General features: G+C 46.5%; 1 protein-coding gene across 1 annotated transcript; it reads right to left on the reverse strand.

Annotated features, from left to right (window-relative positions):
• Window positions 1–181: 181 nt before the first annotated feature.
• Window positions 182–27,653, reverse strand: iqsec2b (IQ motif and Sec7 domain ArfGEF 2b). Its single transcript, XM_068597183.1, is given in 15 exon segments — window positions 182–2,709; window positions 2,712–3,776; window positions 4,063–4,112; window positions 4,350–4,541; window positions 4,707–4,868; window positions 5,140–5,239; window positions 5,335–5,460; window positions 5,542–5,681; window positions 6,345–6,511; window positions 6,657–6,779; window positions 7,055–7,216; window positions 7,334–8,388; window positions 8,654–8,968; window positions 9,067–9,367; window positions 25,795–27,653. Coding segments are annotated over 15 exon segments (4,728 nt in total). The 5' UTR covers window positions 26,271–27,653; the 3' UTR covers window positions 182–2,415.

Below are 27,653 nucleotides of genomic sequence, written 5' to 3' on the forward strand. Positions count from 1 at the left end.
AAAGGGCTTCTGTGAAGAGTTGATATGCAAAGCACCCTACATCTCATAGAGATCTTGTAGTTTTTATACTTCTCTTTATCCTGTGTGGTTATGTAATTTAATATATAATATACCATTCATTCATTTGAGCAAATCAATTGTTGAAACGGGTTTTCAGTTACACAAAGTACACAGAGACAAATTCACTGCAAGGACACTTTAATTTATCAGAAGCAATAAATATTCACATCTCAATTCTCTATTCTTTCAGTACACATAATACATACAACAAAGAAAAAAAAGGAAATCATTTGTTTTAAATGATATCAATAACTGCACCAACATATAAACTTCATTTAGGCTTTAATTTATATTATGGTAATTCATTCGCTCACCTTCAGTCAGAAATAATAAGAAAATAAAAATAAATCAACATTCCTTGTGGCCAACGTCTTCTATCCCCGCCCCTCTTTTATATGTACAGACTTGGTGGCACTCACATGCACGCACCTGAATACAGAATGGGAGTAGTTCGTCCCGTAGTTAAGCATATGTATAGAAGCCTATAATATGTACATTCAGATTTTTACAATACAATCTATTCAATAAGGGCAGGTTTATATATATTCATGCAAGACGAGTCATAAAAGGACACAATAAAAAGAAAAAGCTCGCCAACATGTACTTATAAAATCTTCATCTGACATTCTTGATCATGTCCAAACCTCTTTAAAATCCTTTTGTTGAGGATCTTCAACTTTGCCATCTCTTTTATCTCTTTCAGGAGTTCGTGACTTTGACTTCTGTCCTCATTTCCATCAAGTCCCATTCATTCTATCCTGAATCAGATTAGATGTAGTTTTCCCTTGGTAATCAATGGCACTGAAGGTAAATGACATCGGTGCTCATTACAGTTGCAGTAGCAAAAGGGGTAACAGTTACACAAGGGGAAATACATTGTGTACCTGGAGGCTATTTTACATTCTCGACTTGTTACGGTTTTAAAACAAGAAGCCCTCAGCGGGATGCCATGGCATCAGAAAATGTAACAAGAGATTTCTAAAAGTGGCAGAAGAGGGAGGATAAGAAGAAGGCCATTTCTGACTTAAGACATCACGTGTGCAAAACCACAAAACAGCATGTAAAAGCGTGCTTCTTCAAAACATAGAAAAACACAAAATGGCTAAATCTGATGACTGCGGGGAATTGAGTACAGATGCCCTGTAAAATTATGAGGGAGTGATATTGACCACAAAGTTTTTTTTAGTTTTTTTTTTAAATTTCCACAACCATATTCAAGCCTTTTCCCAATACTGAGAACTATATATATATATATATATATATATATATATATATATATATATATATATATATATATATATATATATTTATATGAAACATGAACTCCGAGCCATTCTTTAGATTCAAGTTTTGTTAGTCACCCCATTTGAGGAAGTAAGCCCCCTGTTTGCTCACATCAAACTAAACAGAAAAGGAGGACATTTGAACATTGTGTTTAAATCAATTTTTAACAAAACTAAACCTCATTCATCTTTTTAATAACCAATAATACTTCTTATTAAAAAGATGAACTTCAATGACGATGAAAATAAATCACACTTCCCATGTGTGGTTTTGGCGAACTGAGGGGATTTATATGTGCATATATACTCTCTATAACCATGTACAAACATCTGCTGATATAATTAATCACTGATCAAAACAAATATTGTACAATATTTATCATACTCATAGCAGGTATATTATAATATTGATAAAACAGCAAGAAGCTTCAGAAACATTCAAAATATATTATTGATTGTATCATTAATTTCCCATACCCCACAAGGAATGCATTGTAAAGACAGGTGGCTCCTGTTGACATGTAAAAGACCATTAAGCAAAAGACTGTCAGGAAACCGTGCATTGGTTTTAGAAATTTAAGACAAAGCAACATATCTGAGGTCTTCTTTAGAAAAAAAAAGATGCCTGTCAGCAAAGCGGAACCTGCAAAAGTAGACAGAGACATCGTGAAGCCAAGTAAATTATTGCAAAGTCAAGGGACATTTTTTTGCAACTCTCTGCTGTTTTTACTCCCCTGGAATGCATTTGGTGCGTTTGTCTTTATTTACATCCCCATGTAAGCAGCTGGATATATATATATATATATTTATATGGTCTCTCTTTTTTTTCTCCCAGTGTCACATTATCACATCTTGGTACTGTACATGTAAATAGTCTCATACAGCCTCAACTAGACTCCAAACAATTAAAACTGAGGCAATATATCTAGATATAGATTTAGTTTCATCTTAAATTATATGGCTATAGGCTTTTTTGATATTTCGATTGTTTATACGTTTGGATGCGCGTGTGTGTTTCTGTGTGTGCAGGTTTCAAAGACGTACGCACCCTCGCTGTGCTCTTTAACTCCACCTACATGTGTGGGAAACGGAGGTGAAAGTAACAGAGACGAAGCAAACTGCGTTTCCTCTTGTCACTCGCGCTGCTGCTGTTACTTTCTGTCCTGGCAGACTTGGTCCTAGGCCTAGCTCTGCCAACCTCCTCCACTCTATAATCTGACCTTTGACCCCTCTGGCCCCACATCCTGCTCACACCACGGTACTTATCCGGTTGATAGGCTTGGATTTGGAGCTGCCCCCTGTACCTGTCGCTCCAGCCCCCGTCACCTGCGGCCCCTGCTGAGGCAGCCCGGGGTGCTGGGGGGGGAGAGGGGAGAGAGGTGTAAGAGGGGTAAGGGGGGACAAAGGGGGGGGTAAAGGGGAATGTGGTGGGGGAGGGGGGATAGAAGAAAGAGGAGGGTACTGGGGCAGATACGGGCCGGCGCTCGCCGCGTGATGCGCATTGACGGAGGCGGACGGAAGGTTGTGGGGCAGAGTGCCGAATATGAAGTGTGTTTGATGGGTGGAGTGGCTGGCTGGGTGTGGTGTGAGCACGTGTCCGGGGTGGGTTTGGGAGTGTGCGTGTGGGTGCGGGTGGGAGTGAGACATGGTTAACGGGAGTTTGGTGCCAGGGACGACGCCCCCTCTGATAGAGTGTGTAGGCTGCGCGTGGTACAGGGCAAACGGTGGGTTCTGGGAATGTTGGGAGAGAGGAGAAAGGGGTGGGGGACACCCCACCACCATGTTGGTGTAACGAACCGGAAGCCCATGCTGGGAGAGATGGGAGAGATGGGCCAGCTGCGGGTGCTGGGCGTGTGGGGGGCCAAGGGGTGGACGACAGGGTAGTGGGCCTCTCTGCATAGAATGAGGGGGCACACCTTGCAAAGGAGGCGGGACAGTTTGGACGTGGTAGCGATGGTGATGGTAGTAAGGTGGCGGGGGCTGCACGGTTGCCACGTGACAGTATTGTGCGTGCAGCGCCTGGATCTTGGACGGGCCCCCGTCCAGCTGGCACAGCGATGAAGGGGAGTGAGGAGGGGGCCCTCCCGTAGTCGGTGGGGGTACAGGTGCGGGGTAAGGTGGCCCCGGTGGAATAAGGGGCCCTGGTGGTTTGGCACGTTTGCTGCCGAATAAGGACCCCAGGAAGGAGCCGCTGTTGTTGTTGCTGCTGCTCCCCCCAGGGCCGCTCCCCGCTCCTGCTCTCTCTACACTGCTGGAGACTCCCCCAACTCCTGTCCCAGCAGTGGTGTGTTGCTGCCCCGGCCCACCCCCCACCCCCGATCCGGGGCTCAGGATGGGGCGATGAGGCCGAAAGTCTTCTGTTGCGTAGCAGCCAGGCAACACTCCTGGCACTGGATAGCGCTGGTGAGGCTGTGGGCTGCTAATGATGGAGCCCTGGGAGAATAAAGCATCGTCATGTTTTAGAAAACCCCTCAAAGGATTGCACCAATGTCTCTGTTCCCACTTACATCAGCACACAAAGGACATATTTGTATCTGGAGGTGAAGGCCATGCTTGGGCAGGACTGTACACACATAGCCATGCAAAGGGTGTCAGTGCGGGTCAGGACACACGCACACCATCTATAGGCACACGGGGGACAAACTGAGCGTGCTCGGGATGACGGAGAACCAGTAAGGGGGGACGCGTTACGGGACAACATCTAGTCTTTGAGACTTACTTCCATGGTACTGTCCAGAGAACCAACACTGTTCCTGCGACCACGTTTCCCTGCACCCCACCAGGAAGAGTCAGGTTAGCAAAGAGCCAAAGATTGGAAAGCTTTGTTCACGTGTTTTGGAAAAAGATAGGAATCGCATACGCTGTATCTTAATGTCAGTGAGAAAGATGAACAGTATGTAGCAGTGGATAAAAAAAAAAAGAAGTAATGTGAAAGCTCTGCTACGCAATTCAACCCGGCGGACAGGAAGGAAGCGGAATTAAACAACGTCTCTGATGTTTCCTCACCTGGATCTGACAGGTCCCTGAGAGATGAGCTGAGCGCCGTGCGTTTGAGACCCTCACCCACTGAGCAGTTGTCATCAAAACTGGTTCTTCCCAGGGAGCCATTCACAACGTCACTCTTCCCACCTACGCCTCCAACCACACCTCCAGTGAGCAAGCTGGGCCGCATCACACCTTTCTGTTTCTCCAGCTCCGCTGTAAGTAAACATAAAGGGATTTAAAACGAGAGGGAGACACGATGCAGAGGAGAATCAAGCCATATACCGGTAACACCAGCACTCTATTTATTGATGTAGAAAAGCTGGATCGCGCCCACTAAAGTCATAGTTCACAGTAATGGCCAGTAGATGGGGTACTTACATTCCACTCTGTATTTCTCCATCTCTTGCACTTCAGCAATGCTCTCCCTGAGGTCGCTAACAAAGCGGGTGCGGTCTTGCTGACTGGGTGCCATAAAGATGATAAGAACCTTCCTCTCGCCACCCAAGACTGCTGAGGTCAGGCGGATACCATGCGGGTAGTCTAAGAGACGCAAACACAGAAAAATAAAATACTTAAAAGTGGCACTTTTGAAGATGTTCATTGAAATAAATGTGTTATGAGTCACAGTCTATCACCGGGGGAGGTAACCCTCCGGTGATGAAAGCATTGCAATATTCAAATATTATCGGCTCCAGACTGCAAAGGACAATAACATTGTTTCCGATCAAAAATAGAAATGCAAAATCGCCCACAGCTGAAATGTCAAGGATTGCACAGAGGGAAATAAAAGAAAAGTTAAATGGGTTCTTACACGAGTTCTGGAACATGTGCACTTGCATCTCAACCAAAGGAAACGATTGTCTGAAACTATAAGTCACTGAGGTTTTCTTCTTCTGGAAGATTTTGGTCACCTGATGGGACAGATAGACGGGATGTATTTTTAAGGGTTTTTCAAAATAAAATAGATGTCTTATCCGTCTTAAAAAGTGAAGAATATGAGTCTTACCACCAGAAGGTCGTTAAAGAGGAAAACCTCTCGTTGGTGCACACCGGTCCTCTGCGGCCTGTTGGGGTCAGGGACCTCATAGAGCTGGCAGCAACACACCAGCCTACGATGGGGAAGGGACAGCACCTATATAGAAAAATACAGTACAAATGAATAAACCTTTAACAAGTAGTGACCACATATTACAAAGCCCTGTATTTTGCTCACAGGCTTCTTGCCCACAATGACTCTCTCCACTGCTTGCACTTGGGACACGTGGTCATCGTTGGTCCGCAGCTCCCATTTCTGTATCCGCTGATAGATCCCAACCAGCAGGTCCCTGGGTATGTCCTGACCATTGTCTACGCCTGGGGTGAAGACAGGGAAAGGGAGGCTTTTAGGAAATGATGTTTATTGCAACTGCGCTGCACAAATCACAAAATCTCACAGTGTATTGTGATTTTTACAGTTTTCACATACAAGTTGTTAATAGTGTTTTGTATTATTAAACAGAGGAAAAAAGGTTCAGTGGGAAATTATATATATATATATATATATATATATATATATATATATATATATATATATATATATATATATATATATATATATATATATAAACATATATATATATGTTTTTTAATGTCTGACCATTGTAGGAAAATGTGGATTGTTGTTGTTGTTTTTGTTGTTAAGAGTCTGTGGTTCTTGTGTTGTGGGGCAGGCATCACTGACGTTACTAGATTTTATTGGCTGTATCATCTACGTCGATGGATACTGATTCGATCAAATTTATGCAAAATATCTCCTTCATGGTTTCTGATTTCTTCTCAAAAAGAGAAACAGGACAAGTGTTTTTTTAAGAGCATATAGGTATGTGGTGGAATTTTGTTTTTAAATGTCAACTGGACAAATGCTTCTTCTTACTAATCTAACGCATACTAACATCCATAAAGTCAACATGATAGAGCAACTATTAAAACAGCGTAATATGTAAATCAAGTGTGTGAGTTATTTCTGTTTTGTAGCACCTCTTAAATTCTTGATGAAATCCTCGAGTTTCATCTTCCTCTCAGCTTTGACGTTGGGACTGTACATATCGGTGTTGAGGAGGATGATGGCGAAGGCTAAGATGAAGATGGTGTCTGGGTTCTGGAACTGCCGAACCAGCGTTGGATTACACACACAGTATCTCTGGCTGCGCGAGAGACAGAAACAGCTTGTTCAAACATTTATGTTTTGATGCTCCAGCCACAGTTGATAGAATTCAGTGCATCTTGAGCTGACAATCACTTGAAGGGCTATCTCTATTTTATACACACTGACATTCAACACATACAAACCTAAAAGCTTCTATGAGCCGTTCCACTTTCTGGGCTTCTCCTTGAACTTTAATCTGAGCCTGGAACTTCCTGAGAGCATCGTCCAGGTCCATTCCTGAGAAGTCCATCTCATCCACCACACAGCTGAAACACACACAGCACAGGTCACAGTCCAACCTCTCCTGGAACATCCATCATGGCACATATTATGAAATACCATGTCTGTGTGTGTGTATGTGTGTGTGTGTGTGGGGAGGACATTGGCTCTGCCTCAAGGTTGCATCCATTTAGACTTGGTATGAAATATGTGAGATGAAATAGTGTGCGCTTATGCTGATCTGTGTTTGGACTAAACATTCATCTGAATGGTTCAAAAAAAAAATCCCTGCTGATGATCTCTTCTGTACTCCCATACTCACTCTAAAACATCTTTATTGAACTGCTTCTGTCGGTTTCCCAGGAACTCTCCAATCATCTGCCTGCTGAGGCCCTTCCTCTCCAAGATGAAGCGAGCAATCCCAACGGGAGTGTCCGATACAAAACCTCTCTCTATCAGGTACTGGATCCCTTTCTCTGGCTTCCTATAGTCAATGAAAAAGAACTATCTCACTACAACTTCGCCAGTTTAATTGTATTATCACCATTTTAAAATGGTCTCTACTCGTCATTTTTGTGTGTTAGTAGTACAAGCGTCTTACTTGTTGAAGAGGTTGAGACCGATGCGGTACTGGCGTCTCTGCACCACGTCGCTGTTGAACGGCGGGGAGTCCCAGCTGTGGCGGCTTTCCCTCTGGTAGGTCTGCTTTCCCAGAGGAGGCAGAGGCTCCCGCAGGCTGTCCTGAGACGAGGAGCCCGAGCTGCAGTTGACCGTCTCGTTGGAGTTGGTGGTGGAGTTGAGCGAGTCGTTGTCTCCGTCCGAGCAGCACGGCTGCTCCAGTCCACCGGGGGGCAGCGCTGTGGAGGAGGAGGAGGACAGAGGGGTGGTGGGAGGCTGCTGCGGGGAGGACGACGACGACGGCGTGTCGGGGTACTGGTGGTGGTGGATAGGGTGGTGGTGATGGTGGTGGTGCGCCGCCACCTGGTGAGGGATGTGCGTGGGTATGGGTCTGCCGGGGGCCCGGGTCTGACCCTGGGCAGCTGCCGTGGAGGAAGGACGGACGCCCGTGGCGGGGGAGTGCTTGAGGGTCCCCTGAGGGGAGCAAGCCCCGACCCCGGGCTCCTGTTCGAAGACCAGCTGTCTGCTCAGAGAGCCGCGATCCGAGCGGTCGCTCATGTCCACGGAGCTGTCGCTGGGCGGCTCGATCGTGAGGAGAGGCAGATGGGCGCCCCTGAGACGATAGTCCCTGCACTCGGTGCACGGCGTGCTGCGCCGACTGTTGCTGCTGCCCCCTCCCTCGGTGTCCCTGCTGTCCTCACGCCCTCCGACACCTCCGCCGGGGCCCCAGTACTCTGTATCCGTGCTGCTGGGAGCCCGGTCCAGGGACAGCGGGGACGACGGCATGCCGTCGTCCATGTAAAGGGTGACGTCGCTGTACGAGGTGGCGGTGCTGTCGCCGTGCATGCTGAGCCCTCCTCCGGCTCCCCTGGCTCGTTCTCCCAAGCCTCTTTGGGAGGAGGGGTTGCTGCTGCTGCTCCACACGCACTCCCCAAAGTCTTCACTAAGGCCTCCGCCCTCCCTGCTGCCTTCCTGGGAGTCATCGCGACCCCCGCGGCAGGTAAGGGCATCGTCTATGGAGTCAGCTAAGGACTTGACCTGTTGAGGACACAGCAAGTTCAATATTCCACATCTCAGGAAGTAAACTATGTCACTGTAGTTCATCTTAAACATAATATGCAGTTTCTATAGCATGCTTTGAGGGTTTATGCCTGACAAGATTTGTCTTTGGCTTTGCCCTGTTTGATGAGTTCAGCTAATTTACTTTCTTTCCTGATTCTTTTTGCCACCTTAAAGATCTTTGAGACATTCATGTCATAAAGAGTTATAGCCTACTGTGTAAAAAAAACATGAATGCAGTCACCTGTTTGGAAAAGGAGTCCTCTAAGTGGGTGTAGTCTCCCGGCCGGTCTGGGTCGGGGGAATGAGGAGGCCCGATGGCCACGTTGTGGGTGAAGCTCGTCTGCGTCTGGGCCTGCTGCTGAGGTCGCTCGTCGAAGGAATACTGCAGTCTCATGTTGGACAGGATGATGCGGCGTGTCATGCGGCTCTCTGACGCCGAGCTTCTGAGGCGCTCGAAGTTCTTGTTCATGCGATACTGTCTGAAGGCCGTCTGAATGGTCCTTGCTGCTCTGCGACTTACAAAGGAGCCACCGTACTTTCTCTCCAGCATCTCCACCTGGGGCAAAAAGGTGGGAGAAAAGAAGAACGCACACAAATGAAAAGAATCCATCATCTAAACTATGTTTGCTAGTACTGGTGGTTCAGCATCGCTACCTTCTTATCCTGCAGATCCGTTGAGAGCTCGTAGTCCGAAAGGGGTTTGCATCTCTTGTTCTCCTCTTCCTCTTGCTTGCGGAGTGCCAGACTCGCGGGTTGGTGGCGTGTTCGCAGTGCCCAGGCTAAGCTGGCCGAACTGGAGGCAGACACGCATGAAGGGTCCCTGGATCCGGCGGGTGCGCTGCTGGTCCTGCTGTCAGTGTAGCGCTCCGAGCCGCGCAGGTAAGGTTTCTGGCTGAATGGCGTCTGGATGTCTTTGTGAGTGCCCGTGTCTGGACACTGGGAGTCCCCCTCCACACTACGGGAGGAAAATAACGAGCACAAGCTTTTTACAAAACGTCTCACCAAACACTTCAAAGAGCAAATGTAATGATTGAGTAAGTTCCACGTCAATGAATGACGCAGAAGAGTAGTTAAGAGTTCACGTGTAAGGACTTACATGTACAGTTTTGAGCGGCGAGGAGTTAACCATCTCTTGGTGGAACTCATGGTGAACTTGTATCACTTGTAAACTTGTATTGTTTAAGAGGTGCGAAAGCCGCCAGAGATCTGACGACATTAACTGTCTACATTGTGAGTTGATGATCCAATAGACATAAAAGGTCTCTCCCCTCTATCTCCTTCCTTTATTGAGTCAGGAGGACGAGTTAATATACTACAACGTTCAGCCGAAGCCTACTCGTGTTTATGCGCTGCCTTTGCCTGCTTCTCACTTTCTTGTTCCCTCTTTCAGTCTCTGTCTGTTTCTCAGTCTGACACGCATGAGTGATGGCACACGAAGAAGAGTCATCAACCGCTAAGACGCAGTCCTCCGCTGCCACATACCAGCAGCACCATACTGACAGGAAAGACCAGGTCGTTACGTGTCACTTCAGCTCCCGGTGAAATATTTTGAGACGAAACATGCGTCAAAGCACATTACCTCCCAGATGCACTTTCACTCACTCTGTCACACAGTTGTAAAAGCAAGCAGCTAAGATTTGCAAACAAAGTTGAGCTGGATTCAAATGGAAACAATCCTATTTGCAGTCAGCAGAGCAGAAATCCCACATAGGTTTCAGGATTTAAGTCCAGAGAGCTTCCTGCGTCCTGTTGCCCGGACAAAAATCCACCCTCAGTTTATGTGTCCGTGTGTGTTGAGAGGACAACTACGGTCACGTGCTCCTGCCTACATTTCCTCCTTGTGATAGCCACGCCCCCTTCTGTTAGCTGTCCCATAACAAGGCAGAGAGTGCAGAGCCAGGGGTCAGGGATGTGTGGGAGCATTACATTCATCACAAGGAAACTTTGTGTCACACATTATTGCAGACGACAAAAAGAGTGAAAATGAAAACGGTGCCTTGTTGACTGGAACCATTTTGGGTGTGAGCGGGTCAGCTAATGCCCTCCTCCTCCCACCCTCATTGTGTTGTTGCTGTTCCACTGGACTTCCTGTGTTAAGTGTTTAGCCGGCTAAAAACAGGACGCGGAGAGGAAAAAAAAAGCTACTCGGGAAAGAAGGAAATAACTCGGAGGCATTTCAATGTGTTAGTTTTGATCCTGCAGGTGATGCTGCAACATAAACATACCACTCGTCATACCTTTACCGAGACTGCGTGGAATGGACAGAGGGAACATGTTGTACGATGTTAGGTACTCCAGCAGGACACCCTGTGCCTCCAAGCAATTACCTGGTAAAATTATTCTCGAGTCTAACAGCAACACTGACGACAACTCCATTTTGTTGCATAACACCAGAGTCATGAAGAAGCCCAGTGATAAATAAAAAAGATGCAATTCTGACATCTGCAGGAAAGCACATATAACCACAACTTAGTCGTACAAATTTAACAGTAACACACTACATATATATACTGTATATATACATATTCTGTTTGCATGCCTTATCCATTCCTTAGCTTTGTTTCTAAAACTAATATGAAGCAACAAGTTATTGGGCACAAAATCCATCTTCCCTTGAAAATGCTTTCTTTTTATTACTCTGTGCGGCATCATTTATCATTCCTCCTCCTCCTCCTCTGCTCCTTAAATAGAGAAACTGAGAAGCGGGAGGGGGTTGCTTGGTGACGGTTGCTGTGGGACCTTTGTGGGCGGCGAGGCAGTTGTTAGGATGAGAAACGTAGTTGCCATGACAATGTGTTGACTGTTAACACCTTTGAGGTGGGTGATGAAGATGCTCCACAGGTTGTGAATGACAGTCTGCATCATACTTCTGGAAAACAGATAACACAACAGAATGTATTTGCGATGCGTGCGAGTGCAGCGTTGTCTCAAAGTGGACATTTGTACATATTTTGTCCAAACTGTGCGAATAGAGGATGATGTCAGCTTGAGAGCTGCTTCAAACTGCTCCTTTTAAGGCATGGAAACTAGCCTCTGCGCAGTGCCAACAGGTAGCCGCAAGCACGGACTCGGCTCCACTGTAACTTCCTGCCATGCACATCAGCAGGAGCAGATGGTATTTTCATTCAACTGAGTCACAGAAACCTAAAATACATGCAACGCGACATTAGGGAGTCACATGCCCGGTCTCATGAGTTTCTCTCTGAATATTCACAGCTGTTCCTTGGATTGATTTTACACCTCCATAATAATCCTGATAAACGCCTGCCGTCATCTGTTCGAGTCTCATAAAAGAAAAGGAACATCGAAATACAGCTTTTCATCAGCGGCTCGACAACCGCCGAAGAAATCTGTGGGGTTTTTTTCATCTCCACGTTCCACGTGCGGCATTTCAATTTCTCCCTCTTGAGCTTTTGGGAAAAAGGAAGATCGTCAAGTTCAGAGATGCCTATTAAATAAAACTCTCCAAGTTTGGCGAAGTATTTGAATAAAAGAATAAATGAATTCTCGATCGATTTCTTCCCCTCCTCGCGCGAGGCCTTGCAAACCACCTCCAAAAGCGCGCATACATTAAACAAGACTATCGCTGGCTTCTGCCCCGCGGCGAGAGGCGAGGTGAGGATGATATACGAGTAAAAAAGTTTGCTGTATAAAACATGAGTGTGACCATATCGCAGCTGGCATCTGCACCTCATTACTAATGGAAGAAACCCTGTAATCCTGTTACAGTGCCAGAGAGAGAGAGAGAGAGAGGTTCTCTCCAGAGGCTCTCTCGTAAAGACCAGCCCAGAGCTCCACTACCTCCAACCGTTTAATTGGAGCCCAAACAGATGGTTGAAATCTAATAAACAGGGAAGTTATCGCTGATAGTGTTGTGAGGATAAAAGACGAGGGGGCCGGAATTGACGAGCCGCAGAGAGAGAAATTGAAAAAGTGAATGGAGGGGGTGCGCAGCGAAGTACAATGTCAACTGCATGCAGTCCCCTGCCTCCTGTCCCTCGCTCATATAATATTGATGCGCTGACGGAGTGTGTGTGTGTGTGTGTGTGTGGAAGAGCAGCAGTGGGTCTGACTGTGCCATCGAACCCGCAGCAGGACAAGTAGACTGGGGGATTAACCTCTCATGCTGCCTGCCACCGAGGGGCCAATCATTGCATCTGTGGACTCATTTCCTGACAGAGCAGCCAACTCATCCCGTCTAATCTGTTTATCTCCAACTTTTGTGTCAATTTACGCCCATTTGTTCCGAACCTCATTGGCCAATATATGAAGCCCCTATGACTCAAACGTGGACAATGAATAAATAGCAGGAGCAGAAGGGGGCGACAGCTAAATATACACTAACTTCTTATGGGATGTGATAATATTAACCATCGGTGTCAGGACTTTAAAAAAAAAAAAAGACGTTTTCCACCGTAAAAATAAATGTACTTCTGGAACAATCTGTATTCTCTTGATATGTGATGCCATTCTTTCAAATGGCCAAACTGAAAGGAGACAATCAAATCATTCATGGGTCAGATCGGAGCATTCCTCCACCGCCAACACTCTTCTTCTGCCACTTCACTGTAACGCACAGGCACACACACACACACACACACACACACACACACACACACACACACACACACACACACACACAGTGTTTGCAGGTCTACAGAGTGATGTATCAGAAAAATCAGCAGTGTTTTGTAAGCACATTGTTATCACATAATCTCTGGCACACGAAGGGAGAGAGAAAGGAGAGATAAGTCTTATATAAACAGACGGGTAGGCAAAGTAATGTCGACTTCATAAGAAACTTAATTATCCCTTCTCAGTATTGTGGAAAGAGACACGATAGTTAGACAGTTTCCAATGCATTCTTTTGACCTTTTTTGTGTGATTAATTCGCTTGCAGCTTGATTTGGCCTTGTGTTCACATCACACCCGCTGACTGCAGTCTTCCATTGTAGAAAAATCCTCCGAAACTGAAACCAACATATTTTTTTAAAAAGCGTTTAAGCTCCACTTGTGTGCGTCTGAACAAGCGGTTGAGTGACATCCATGACAGGTATGTGATCCGTCATGTGAACGGCATGTGGACTCTGTCACATACCTCTCCTTCTTTCTTTTTAAAAACTACCCTGAATAATCACCAGCACTCAACAGACACTATTTTACTTGCTTACTTACTTATTACTGTCCGCCTGTGATGCTTCAGTTACGTTTACTCAGCCCACAGACGGGTGATCTACAGCTCAAAGCACGTATCAGAGGCTCGACATGCAGCGCGGGCCACCGGACAAACACACCAGTGGAACCAGCGCCGTCATCCAAATGCTCTTTTGTGACAGTTTTACAAGTGATATAAAAGTGGGAAAAAAAGTTGATTTCTTACCATGCTGCTACTGTCAGAGAAAAGTCCCACACTAACTGGAGCAGCGTAATGACAAAGCACCAACACACCCTCTCTCTCTCTCTCTCTCTCTCTCTCTCTCTCTCTGTGACTGTCTCACTCTTGTGCACTCTCTCACACACTCACACGCTCACACACTCACACGTATGCATGCAGTCGCGCTCGCTCGCCCTACAAAGCTGTACAGGCTGCATTCTTGACAGTCTGTTGACAGCTCTAAACTTCGCTCACTCAGCCCAGCGTTGTCCCTCCACCCTCCCAGACACATGCGAAGTCACTTTTATTACATTGCATCCCCCTCTCGAGCCCTAAAAACACACAACAGGAATAGACAAAGAGACACAAAGAAGAAGAAGAAGAAGTGCATTTTCATTTATTGATAAAAAGTGTACTGAAAAAAAATAAAGAGACATTTGGCGTTTTATCTGGTTAACCTCGACGTCTGTGCCGTCTTTGTGAGTGAAGGAGACAGCGAGGGCACACAGCGACACGTGGTTTGAGATAGACGACACAGAAATTAGACAAACAATGTGGTTGAAATTGGCCTTGGAAGAAAAGAGCAGATATCTTCTGAAAGAAACTATCGTGAAATGAGAATTAAAAATATAAAAGTATTATAAATGCCAGTTGTAAAAGTCAATTGTGCTTTCCGTGGTTCATATTTCTGTCGTGTACACAGTCAATAAATGTCCTGAGAAACCACACACACACACAGTATATAACTGGAAATATTATTCCTATGATTAACTCTTGCCTGTGGACGAATGCGTGATGCTCGAGGTGGAGATGCGTGCGGTGGGTGTGTGTGTGTGAGAGCAACATTCCAGCGTGACTGAAACAACACAGAGCAATTACAGGAACAACTATTGCACCTTTAGACATTTTAAAAAGACAAACATGAAGTGCCTTCAGGAACTACAGAGTGAAACCAACAAGAGAAATCTCTTCATGAATAAACATGATTGCGGATGAGACTGTAACTATCAGACGCAGAGCAACAATCAAATGAACATGTGACACAAACTGCACACGGCTAATGTCTTTACATCACATAAGAGCTTCTATAACATTGCATAATGGGTGGTGACGGGACTTTAAAGCTATTTGCAAGGATAAGAAACGGTGACTACTGAGCACATCCGAACTGATGTGACTCTAGTGGTTTTCTTAGATAAGCACGAGTGCGACGATAATGAGCAGATGATGGTGATGCGTTCAGACAACTCGTTATGGCTTCAAGAAAAGAAATAAACTGCCAAGAATACAGAGAGAAGAAACATTGAAATTCCCTAAAATGTTAATTATTGCACAAAAAACAAATGATACATGAATAAAGCAATGATAGCACAACTGTCACGAAGACTACACGTTGCATGCATTTCTATTGTGTCCTGCTAAAGTGCAGCAAGATTTCACCTTTTTTTTTTTTGGTACACAGTGAGGTCTCCGTTTTCTGGCAGCATAAACTGTAAAAGCACTAAAAGTCTTTTTTTTTCTCACGGGTAAAATGGGCGAGCGAGTCGTGGGTCAGTCGCATCTCGGCTCAGCGAGAAGAGGGGCTACTGCAGCCCGAGGCAGAACAACAGAACTGATGGGAACCCTCATCCTCACCTTCCTCTCTTGAAAAGCAACACAGGACGAGAAAAAACACAGAAAGGAACACGAAGGAAGGCAGACAGACAAGACAGAGAGAGAGAGAGAGAAGGAAGGAAAGAGGAGGACAGAGTGAAAAACAGCATGAGACATAAAAAAGAAGAAAAAAAAGCAGAAAGCAAAACAGCTGGAAATGAGAAAAGCCTAAAGCAGGCTGCACTTTTTTTTATTTATTTTTTTAGCTCAAACAGTGACATAACTGGCATTTTTATTTAAAAGCATGGTGTTTACCATACACCGAACATGTGCACATCACAGCTGTGTGAAGCCATTAGATGGCAGTGTTGGAGCATCGTGTGCTGATGCGTCTCAGAACGGCATCAGGCGGAGGATAAATGAGGGGAAGGAGAGAAAAAAGGAGGATGAGAGCTCGCCAGGTTCGCTCGTGACTCAGTCCACTTCGGTCTCACAGCTTATTGACGATGACTGCCATCCTCTCGCTCCCTGTGAAGGAGCTATTGTGTTTTTCAAGCCCTAACTCCAGCCATTAGTCACACCTGGGAGTGTTAGGAGACTGGCGCTTCGTTAGGATCGGGAGAAGGTGTGTGGGTAGAAAAGGCAAAGCAGGACAGGATGAAATGAAAAGAAAGTGGCGGTGACTGTGTGAAAGATCTGGGGGGGAGGGGGCATTTAAAAAAATGTTGACTGGGTGTTTTTTTGTTTTTTTTACTGTGCTGTACTCACTGTACTCAGGCCCTGCGGTGGCCCTTACCTGTCCTCCTGCTGTAAGCTTTGGTCAGTAGTGGGGCAGCAGTACTGATGGAGGCTCACGAAGCTGTGAACGGTCAGACTGGTGGGGAACTGAGCGGCATGGGCGGCGCCACCCGCCGCCGTGGGAGTGGTGGGAGCCGAGACGGGCTGCCCCGAGACGGACAGAGGCCGCACACTTGACACAGGAAGGACCAGAGACGGACGACACACGCATAGACATGGAGAAAGCAGAGAAACAGACACACAAACAGTCAGCGGCAAAGCAGAAAGAGAGAGCGAGAGAGAGAGAACAAGTAAGGGAGAGAGAAAACACTGATTTGAAGCTGCACATTGATAGTGACAAATCATACAGCGTCAATGGTAGTACAATGAATGGCACATTTAAAAACAGAGGTGAATGACGACCGGCCAGGTGACGAACACCTTCACAAACACCACCTGTTGAAATCAACTCCCCGCGGATATCAGAGCCGTCTTGGAGGACGGTAGCGCTGGAGTAAAGCTCAGGGTTGAAGAGAGAAAAAGAAACATTTAAACATGCTCACAGTTCTCCAACGAGAAACTTCCAAACCACTCTGATAGATTATATAACAGCTACTGGTCTCCTGCAGGGTTCATCCAGTATGAAAATGTGAAACCACTTTCTATAATGCATGCAAAAGTGCACATATAACACAAAAGCCTCTCTGCAGCCCTTCTACTCTGGCAGAAATTAGAGATGCTCCATCAGCAGCTGAAGAGCGAGTGAGCAGCGGTTGAGATTAGCATGTAAATGAATGGTTTCTCACCGGGGCCAGCTGCCGCCAAGGACATGCAGTCCCCGTCGTTCTAGCATGGAGACACTCAGTGACTAGACGCAAGCAAAGAGAGCGAGACAAAAAGGGAAACACTGACACACTCACAAGCAGGTCTCTGGAGATAAACGACTTGTTCCAGCTGTGGAAGCCCAGGCCACCAAACTGATTTTTAGATTGTGTGATTCACTTGAACAACATTGGTTGAATAAGAAACCTAATTGTCTCCTCGTCAATACAAATAAAAAGTTAAGCTTTTTGTCGCCAAAGCTCATTTTATGTCTAAGAGCTATTAAAATCAGTGAGGCTCACTGTTCCACTGGGTGACATGTTGCTTCATCACCGGGAACACGGACACGTAGTCAGGCCTACATACACCTTCCTATGGAAGCCCATTTCCACCAGAAAAAGAAACAAATGATGAGATCAGAAATCATAAATATGAGATAGAAAGTCAAAATCATGAGATAGAAAGTGAGAACTATGAGATAGTACGTGTGCATGCGCTTCAGTGGTGCTTTTTTTATGTTGCGAAAAGAGAAATCTTGGAATTTCAATTTGCTGTCTCATAATTACGATCATATTTTTTTCCTTTTACAGGCGGAAATGGGCTTCTAGACATTCCTGCGAGAAATAAAACACATATAAACTCCAGTTAAACGTCTGGTAAAAACAGTGCTCAGCTGTTTTACGTACTTGATATGAAGTACTTGTGACCTTTTCTTAAAAGCAGCTCTAGGCAAATCCATATCTTTATAATAACTATGTATGAAACGACAATGTTACAATGTGAGGTGTCGCTCGTCCTGAACATGAATCTACAGCCGCCCTCAGGCCTCCAGAGCCTTATACTCGGTTTCAGTTCATTGTTTAGCTGTCTGACCTACAACTTTATGTTTTTGGTTCATTCTCGTCACTGTCGCAGCTGTTTTCAGACGCTGCAGGCAGTTATTTTCAGCAAAATCAACTCTAAAGACCCTTGCCACGACCTGCTAAGCACTGAACAGCAGACAAACTGTTACGGACCAGCTGGTGAACAAAGTGCATCATTTAGCAGCTACGGAGACATATTTCTCTCAGGACCTAAACAGAGCTAAACAGAGCTAAAAGAGAGAGAGAAAATTGGACTTGCATGTATCGGCTGGAGATAAACACAACTCTAAATGTATGATATTGTTTCTCTGCAAATGCTGGGTGCGTAAATGAATAAAGTTAACTTAAAGGTCGTGTACGTGTTGAGTATTCAAATATTCAACATTGTGAGAAGCCTTATCCTTTAATCCTACTGATCTTAGACTGAAATACACTTCATGTTTGACCGGATTTAAACTCGACTCAAAGAACACACGAGTCTGACACACGAAACAAAGCTGTTAGCGAAAGTTGAAGGACTTCAAATCAGTGGCGAACGAGAATGTTAAAAAAACAAACGACGATTTAATCATGGAGGCGAAACGCACGTTAGCTTAGCGCAAAAAAAAAGAAGCTCCAATTATACTGAGAACAAGCCGCTATTTAAGCTGGAGTGTGGAACAGGAGCGCCTCGTTCGTTCCTATTTATAAAGATTACACGGAGGTTACGAGTCAGCTCCTTGAGACGTTCCAGGCCTAATTTACAAGCACGATGTGTGAGCTGTGTGATAATTTCTCTGTGTCTCTGTCACTAAATATTCTGAAACAATTGAACCCGCTGACCCATTCAGCTTTGGATGGAGATGTGAAGAGGAGGCAGAGGCGCTGCTGTGTGAGCCGTGCGTGTACACACTGTGAGGTCCTGCCCTGCCAAGATTAGTATTTTACCAGCGGTAACTACCGCGAGTGCACGTAGCGAGCGTTGACGCGCTCAGCTCGTACCCGACTTCTGCTTCATGAGCAGCTACGCCTGAATCCATGATTGCCAGAAACAAATTAAAAAAGGAAAAAACAGACCAAATCACCTTCCTCCTCTTCCTCCTCCTCCATAGAATAACACAGCACACATACTACCCCCACACACACACACTCTCTCTCAGAGTACGTGTACATTTCTCTCTCTGTCATTAGCCGGCATGCACAGATAATAACGACATGAATCAACACAAGGTCGGAGGGTGTTTGTGATGCTAGTGTGCGGAGAGGACGCAGGAAGTCGCGGCTGCAACGACGGAGTGGTACACCGGGAGAACGCACAAGGTGGCGTGTATTTTAAAAGCGGGGGGTTGACATCGGCTGGAGGCCGGAAGAGGAGTGGGAGGAGCGCGAGCTGCATGAGCGTGGGAGAGTGGGAGGGCAAAGGTGAAAACTATCAAGAGAGGAAGAAAGCAAGGGAAGCAGGGAAGGACGGAAGGAGGGCAGAGAGGGGAGGAGGACTGTGAAATGGAAATAGGACGTGTGGAGTGATGGTTGTTGTTGGTATCAGTGTTTCCTCGAACCCGTGTGCAGCGGCATGGGGGTGTGAGCGCGTAGGTGAGACTATGTATAGATGCGCGAGGAGAGCGAGAGCAAGGCACGGCATGCCTTCACCTTCTCTTGTTGTTCTGTACGCTTTTACACACCGCAACAACCGCTTTTTTTTTGTATAGCGGATCCCAACGGCCTGAGAGCACGGCCATTTGCATCCACGTGGCTTTTCTGGAGGGAGGGGCCGTATAATTTGAACATCTGTCCGTTTCCACTGTGGTACAACCCACTTCAGATTGTGCTTCTTCGCCCATTGTCTATGAAATAGGAGTGTGGGAGCACACACTGCGTCATCCCACCTCCAGCGCGTGACCCGCCTGACTCCCGCTGACAGAGACGTTTGATAACCACACACACGCTGCGTTGTAGCTAGCAAGTTAAGAAACACCCCCCCGCGCCCCTCCAACACCCCCTTTCCCATCCACCAGTTCCTCCACAACCAACTGCTTTCGTTGTGAGCTTGAATCCTCTTACTGCTTGGCAACAGTGCGGACTGCCTGAGTGGGCGTCTGGCGTCGAGTGCCAGGCGAAAGCACCGACGAGGAGGGGCACAGTTACAGTTAGGACTCGTCGACGCGCACCAGGCCCCTGCTGTGTGCGTTGATGTGCACATGTGTGTGTGTGTTTGATTTTGACCGGATGTGATTCATTCAATGATGGGAAATTTGACTTCCTTTAAAATGCGATGTGGGAGATGCTGAAGGAGTAATTCAAGAAAATGATATGATCCCCTGCTGATCACTAAAAAAAAAAAAAAAAAGGTGAAACCTCTGTAAACGCCTGAAACAGAGCTCGGGTCTTGACACGTGACTGAGTGACCGAGGTTGCCGGTCCACAGAGGAACCCCCAGACTTTTCCCTACAAAAAAGGTGGGGGGAGCGTGCGACACGCGATGAATCAAACGTCGCAGCATTCATCCGTCTTCAGTCTGTTCCCAGAGAGCCGTCATTCAATGCTGCTTCTGTCTTTCGCCCCGCTGCTGCTGCTCCCACTCCTCCCCTCTCCTCGCTCCTCGCTCCACCGCTTTATTCTGTGTCTCTCGCCCACAGAGTTCTGTACAGAAGAGCTCGCAGTGTTCCCACGGTAACCGGTCTCCCCGTTCTGTTGCGCGGAGAAAAAAAACGTGCGCACGAGAGTGTGTTTTTTGACGAGCGTCTCCTCCTCCTCCAAAAAAAAAAAAAAAAAGTGCCACTTCGCTGCATTTTGAACCCCTGGATAAAAGACAATGAATGAAAGTCAAAGCATCGGCTGGGAGGAGATGTTGAAGGCGCCTGCGTTGATTAAAATCACAGACGCCGGTGCACAGGTGGGTGAGCGCGCGGCCGTCCTCGCTCGCGGCTCGGCGAAGGCCGCTAATCTCCGCGCTAATTTACCGCGGCTGTTGTTCCGACACTACACAGCTGCCATTTGAAACAAAGCAAAAAACGGGGGAAGGGGGAAGAGGTAGGAGGATGTATCCGGATCAGGGTATTCAGCTGCCCCCCCGCTACCGCTACTGCCACCCCCCTTCTCCCACTCCTCCTCTTCCTCTTCCTACTCCTCCTCCTCACCTCCCACCACTGTAAAGGTGAGGTAAGTTGAAGGTGGACGCGATGGAGGGAGAACGGGAGGCCGGAAATGTAATGTTGTAACTGCCTGGAGGACTTTACAGTTTCCACAGCAACTGCATCTCTCACGGCTCTCTGTGAAAAACTGTAAATCACAGCAATTTACTTGTCTGCTTACTATTTCAGGTAAGAGTGATGTGATGGTTTCGACCAGTCATTGCCGAAGACTGGGTAAACAAAATAATCATAAAACATTGGAATAATTAGCCAAATGTCTTCCACGGTCTTTTATTTAACATTTATAACCGCAGTGCACCTTTGAGCCACACGAGGGAGCTTGCTTGTATCGTTTTTATTATAGTGAACTTCTAACATTTAATCAAATATGAAAGGATTGTTCTGTTTGCTAGCTTGTTCACCTTCATTCATTCATTTTGTTAATGTATTATGTATTTAACATGTGTTCATGCGTTTAATAACATGCTTAACACAAGTTGTGATTCATCAGCCGTACATCTCTTGGATAGATATCTTATGTGTGTAAAGGTGATGTGGCGAAAAGCAGCGAAGCCAGGAACGTTGATATACGAACAAAATCACGACCAGTTATAGAAACGACCGATTGTGAATTGGGTTTATCAATTTTTAAAAGTGAGTCTCCAAAGATTACACACTGGTATAGATGGTTATGTGTCTAGAAGTGTAACAATATGCAGCCTGAGACTCTTAAGTTCCCATCGATGGGGGTAAAGCATGAGTTTTTATCTCACATGGACCACGTGTCTGTCTCCTCACGTGATATCTGCCGCTTTTGGGTGCGACATCTAGTCATTTCTGTACAATATATGTGTGCAAGGCAGCATATGCTGCCAAGAAACAGTTTAAAATAGATCAGACTCTGAATGAGCGTTATTGTTCATTGGTATTGGCCAAGTATTTGTACACATATATAGACATCTAAAACCACAAAGGTCAAACTTTAAGATGATATATATATAATACAGATATAGAGTTTGTGCATTAAGTGTATAATCCTGTGTGAATTTGACCATCTGCAGAAAGATGGTCAGTCCTCTCTCACTTCACAACTGAAACTTGAGAAACCGTATCCTCATGAATCCTGCCTAACATGTGACTAAATATAAATTACAAAAGATTTTTTTTTTCCCTTTGCACACACTGTATGAAGCGATGAACACTCACTGCACTCGAGAAGGCAAAAACATACCACCCACGTACACTTGCCTCCCACACACACACACACACACACACACACACACACACACACACACACACACACACACACACACACACACACACACACACACACACACACACACACACACCATTTACCATCAAGCTGCACTGCAACACAGCAATCTGAACTGTTAGCAATATGCTAACTCTGGCTAGAATCCAACACTGTTTATTCCACTCCGTATCTTGTGATAGAGAATATATGGGAGAGCGAGACTGAGTTTTTGGAGAAAATGGCAGCTGCGGCTTCACCGTATTTCCTTCTAGAAAGTCATGCCGAATCCAGAGAGGATAAATTACCTCCCATCACATCACACAGACTGTTTGGAGCAGGTCAGCGCAGCTGAGCTTACCCACACACTCGCCTGGGGCCACTTCATTTCACCAACTTGCATCTGCGCTATCTCAGCCACTATGGGATGTAAAAGAGCGCCGTCGAAATCAACATGCATTGTGAGCTGCATTAGCGCCGAGAAAGAATATTCAATCAAGCTAATCAGGGACCAAAAAAAAAAAAAAAAAGTGTGCTTCAGTTACTACAGCAGGATATGAGAGCGGCTGAGCCTGAGAGGGGAAGAGAAAAGAGAATAGCACAAAAGTAATTTCTGCAGCTTCTCTGAGTCATATCTGCAGCAGTGGGAAACAGAAGCAGCGAGGGGGAGAGGGTGAGTGTGTGTACGTGGGTATGTGAGAGAGAGTTTTAAAGAGAGAGACAGGGCGAGAGAGAGAGAGAGAGAGAGAGAGAGAGAGAGAGAGAGAGAGAGAGAGAGAGACTGGGGTTTGTGAAGGGGATGGGGGTTATGTGTAGTAAAGCTACACAAAATGAGGCTCTTTCTGAAACAAAAAGTCCATTACCATTCTCCATATTGCCGAATTCATGTAAATTTCAAAAGAGAGGACGCAGCACATGCCCACAAAGCCCGGAGCTGAGAGGGCGATAGATGGAAGAAAGAGACGGAGGGGAACACGAGCGCCTTCGCGGGGCTCTTTGGAGCTTCTGAACGCTCTCGTTGTGACAGCAAGAGGGAAGTGAAGAATGGAGACGATGGCTCTCTTGTTTCCCCTTTCTCTTTTGGTTTGTTTGCCTTTATGTAATAATACCGCTCCGAGTGTCGCCACCACTGGGGCTGTCACCAAGACCTCTCGCTGCTCCTTCCTCTCATCCCATAAGGACAACATAATGAAGGATACAACCTCTCAGAGAGGACCGTCACATCCCTGTAGGACGACAGCCCGCATGGCAGGCTGCAGGGTCACATTAGCTGTCTATTAATGGACATCCCACCAGGTGATGTTAGTGCATATGTACACACACTCACACCCCCCAAAAAAACACACACACACACACACACACACACACATATGTATATATATGCACAGCAGTAATTATCACCCCTGGGCCAGTGGTAATTACACTCTGGTCACACTAATTAATCTCTCATGCACTCTGTATGTACTTGCCACCCTCTGTCACAAATTTTTGTACTAGCACATACATTATAAAGTCACACACACACACACACACACACGCACACGTACACGTGACCTCTCCCAAAATAACAACAACAAGAAGAAAACATCTGCCACGCTCACAGCGAGTTGCTGCAATGCCCTCCAACCTGCTGCTTCTTGGAGGCGGGACTTTGAGTTCTTCCTCCCCGAGACCTCAGACTCACATTGTTCACACGGCCATTAACAGGAGGAGAGGAGCTAAATAGGGAAGCATTTGGGACAGCTGTTTGCGGCGTGCCGCTGGGAGAAAGGAGAGGAGTGACTTTGTTTTGATGCAGTCGCTGCACTCATGGGCTTTAAAAAAAAAATGTAAAAAAAGAAGAAGAACAAAATAACGGGGACAGTTTATTCTGTTTCCATGCCCAACATAAAAGTTGTGAGTTACATGAGGAACAGAGAGCGCGGGGCAGAAATGAGGAATCCTGCTGGAGGAAGATAAACTAATTGGACAAAAACAAAAAGGCAGCTCTGGGAGCCTTTGCCTTCTCCGGCCCGGACTCCCCTCTCCTCTCTTGCTCCCTCTCGAACGCACCCTGTTGACAGATGGCGAATCAGTGTGTGTGTTCCACCATTTCTCTTTTAGACTGAGGCACACTGAGTAAGGTCACTTTCCTCCCCCTTGTCATCTTTCTCCTCTCTCCCACATCTTCCTTCTGTCTCCTCCTCTGATCTGAGCCATATTTAGAGTGTCGCGGCCGCCGACGATGAGGAATTTCGCGTTGGTATCTGATCCGTGATCAAGAAGCGAGGGTTTTGTCGCTGACCTAAGCTAATAGGCCAGTTTTGGTTTCGGCTGAGTCACAGCCAGACGGGGAGAATATGGCTCTGCTGCCGTGCGGGTGACTGTTTATTAAATGTGACACTTCATATGATACGCTTGTCTGAGCCTGGATCCAAAGTCAGCAACAACCGCTACGGGCAATTAACAAGGGAGGATCAGCAAGATCTTCTGCATTCACAATTCATCAGTGCATTTAACACCTACATAAATAACTAATATGTGCTCCCGTCTAATGACTAAATCATCCCCAGGGATGACGGGGAGGGGGGCCGGAGAGGCAGACAGCGGAGGAAAAGACAGCGGCAATCGATAAGGGATTCGGTGAAGTCTGAATTAATCACTGACACGGGGATTGGGACCCTAAGAAAACAGAGAGTGAGCAAAATCCAGTTTTAATTACTGATACTACTTGTAGAGAGATGCGATCATATGCGAAGGGACCAATGGTTTCTGTGTACTTTTTCGCATGAATTGCTGCCTACTCACAAAGCTTAATGCTTCCTGAACAAAAGCCGACTATATCTGCGTGTGTGTGTGTGTGTGTGTGTGCGTGGATCAGTAAAAGCGAGGACAGATGCACTTGCTGTTTGCCAAATCTGTGTTTGCAGCACTCTAACTTCAGGTCAGCCTTGAGTTTTCTCTGAGGAGGGGGAGAGGGACGAAGGGAGGGGGGGATCTCTCTTAAAAACAACTAGCCTTCATTTCAGAGTGAAGAGGAAAAGAAAAACACACTTTTAGAAAACAGTGGGCGGGTATTTCATATGGACGGGCTTCACTGGTCCATAAAAAGTTCAGATCACCATAAAAAAAAGGCCCATAACCCTCCTACCTGGACTCGAGTTTTCCTCAGCATACTACTATGCGACTCCTACGCACCTCACATAATGCACTGTGATCATTATACTAATCAAGCTCCTCTGCAGGCCAGAATCACACACACACACCGCCATGAAATGGACACCTTGAGCACATATCACTCTACCCATAATCCTCTAGCGCTCTGCATAATTCCTCATGGTGGTGTATTAAAAAAAAAACCTTCTTAGGTTTAGACCCATTACTGTGAGGATTATCTCTGATGACTAGAAAGGCTGCAGCCTCCTTTTTTGTGGGTTTAGCGTATAGATGCGTATTCATGCGTCACACATTTGAATGGTCATCACTGCAATTTAGAGCAACCACAGGACCAGACTGCTGGCGTTCCTTTATGATGCCATGAAGCTCATCGCTCATCGTGCACCATCAAAACCCAAGAGAGAAGAAGGCCTCTGTTTCAGAAGAAGAACTTACTTTCTCCGTATGGTGGCGCTGTTGTTGGTGTCGGTGCTGTCGGTGCGCTCCAGCCGGTCTCGCTCGGTGGTTGAGGAGGAGCAGGAGACCCCTCGGGTCAGCCTGGTGTGGGTCCTCCTCTCCCTGCTGGGCCCTGGAGTTGTGGGTGCTGCAGGTGTCGCCTGAGCCATCGAGGTGTTGCCGTTCCCGCTGCTGCCGCCGCCGCCAACGCCGCCAACCCCAACGCCATGATGGATGGGGAGGGACAGAGGCTTGCTGTGGTTGTGGTTCTCCTCGAGAGTGTCCGAACCTGGCGTCCGCGGGCTGCGATCCTGCCTCAGGTCCTGGTTCTCTTGGCTGACCTGGTCCAGCTGGCCCTCCAGCTCCTCGATGCGCCGGCGCTGCGTCTCCAGGAGCTTGGCCTGGCTCTCGATGATGTTGTTGAGCTCCAGGAGGTACTCCACTGCCCGGTTGGGGCTCTCCGGACTGGTCTCCATGGTGGGAGCCCTGTCTCTGGGTGTATGACCACCACCGGCCACCACCAGAGTTTTCGACCCCGCGGGGCCGAGATCCACCCCCCCCACCAGCCCTGATGAGTGGGGGGGAGGGAGGGACCGACGAAGGCTCAAGCGAAGATTAAGTAATGGCTTCAGATGTTCAGAAACAGAAAGTCACAGAGATTAAGAGGTTGAGGATATCAGTACGACTACATATCCCCAAATCCGAGGGCAAAAATGAGCATTATAGCATCTTAGAAGCCATTGAAAACATCGCACTGCCGAGAATAGAGTTCAAAGCTCAAACAGAAGCTCGACGCACAGCTGATCGTTTGCTTTCCTGAAGTCACAGTCATTTTTAAAGAGCCAGCCGAATCAGCACGGAGCAGATCAAGAGTTTGGGGCGTCATGATGAATATTAACTCATTAAGCAAAATATTACAAAACAGACTGAGACTGGATGGAGGGGGAGGGAGTGACGGAGGTAAGTATTGTCTAAATGAGGCTGATGAAAGATTTATAATGAACTTAAACTTGCTTTAATGGAACAAAACAAAACACAAAGGAATATGCCGATTATCAAGTTATCCTCTCATCTGTGACATATCCTACTTGTTAACTTCAAGAGCAGCTGTAGTTCATTGGAAAACATCCTCCTCGACATACAGGGGGAAGGGGAAAGGGGTGATGGGGAGGTGATGTTATATTTATGATCTACCCCTAATATTCAGGCGCTGTCAATCATTACATAAGACAGAAAAATCGGCTCCCTCCCACGTTGAATATCCCCGCAGTCTATCATCGTCGCTTTCAACCCATGGTTTGATGTGTCTTTACAGCACAGAAAGTAAGCAGAGGGAGCTCACGAAGTTCATTCTCGAGGTCCAGATCCTCTCCCCGGGTCCAACAACAACAACAAAAAAACTACATCCTAGTGCTTTAAATTCAGATTATAGTTCCCAAAAAGTGCGCGTGTCTCTGGGCTTTTTTCATCCGAGAATAAAGCAGAGTTTACTTCCACGTCACGCATTCATAAACACAAAGGGCTTGCAGATAAAAACTTGTCACAAAAAAAACTGTCCAGAATATAATTTACCGCCCGAAAGTCTCAATAGGCTGTGCCGAAATCTTTGAACTGTACTTTGATGTTTGCCGCTTTCGGCGCAGATCTGGAATGGGTTTTTTTAAACGACCTGGTTGAGTTATTTCCTACTTATCTGAGACGAGTTGCGGCTGCTTCAGGAAGGTAAATCCACGGAGGAGCGAAGCGGAGAGTCTTCTTTGCGGTGGCGCAGAAACACACGGAGGTTTTCGCTTCTCGAGCGTCTGAAACTGCAGAGATTCGTGCGGCGTTTCCTCTCTGAGCGCATCAGTGTAAAGGAA

Source organism: Clinocottus analis, unplaced genomic scaffold (assembly GCF_023055335.1).
Source record: "Clinocottus analis isolate CAN_PGR_092001 unplaced genomic scaffold, fCliAna1.0.p SCAF_4, whole genome shotgun sequence".
NCBI lineage: Eukaryota > Metazoa > Chordata > Actinopteri > Perciformes > Cottidae > Clinocottus > Clinocottus analis.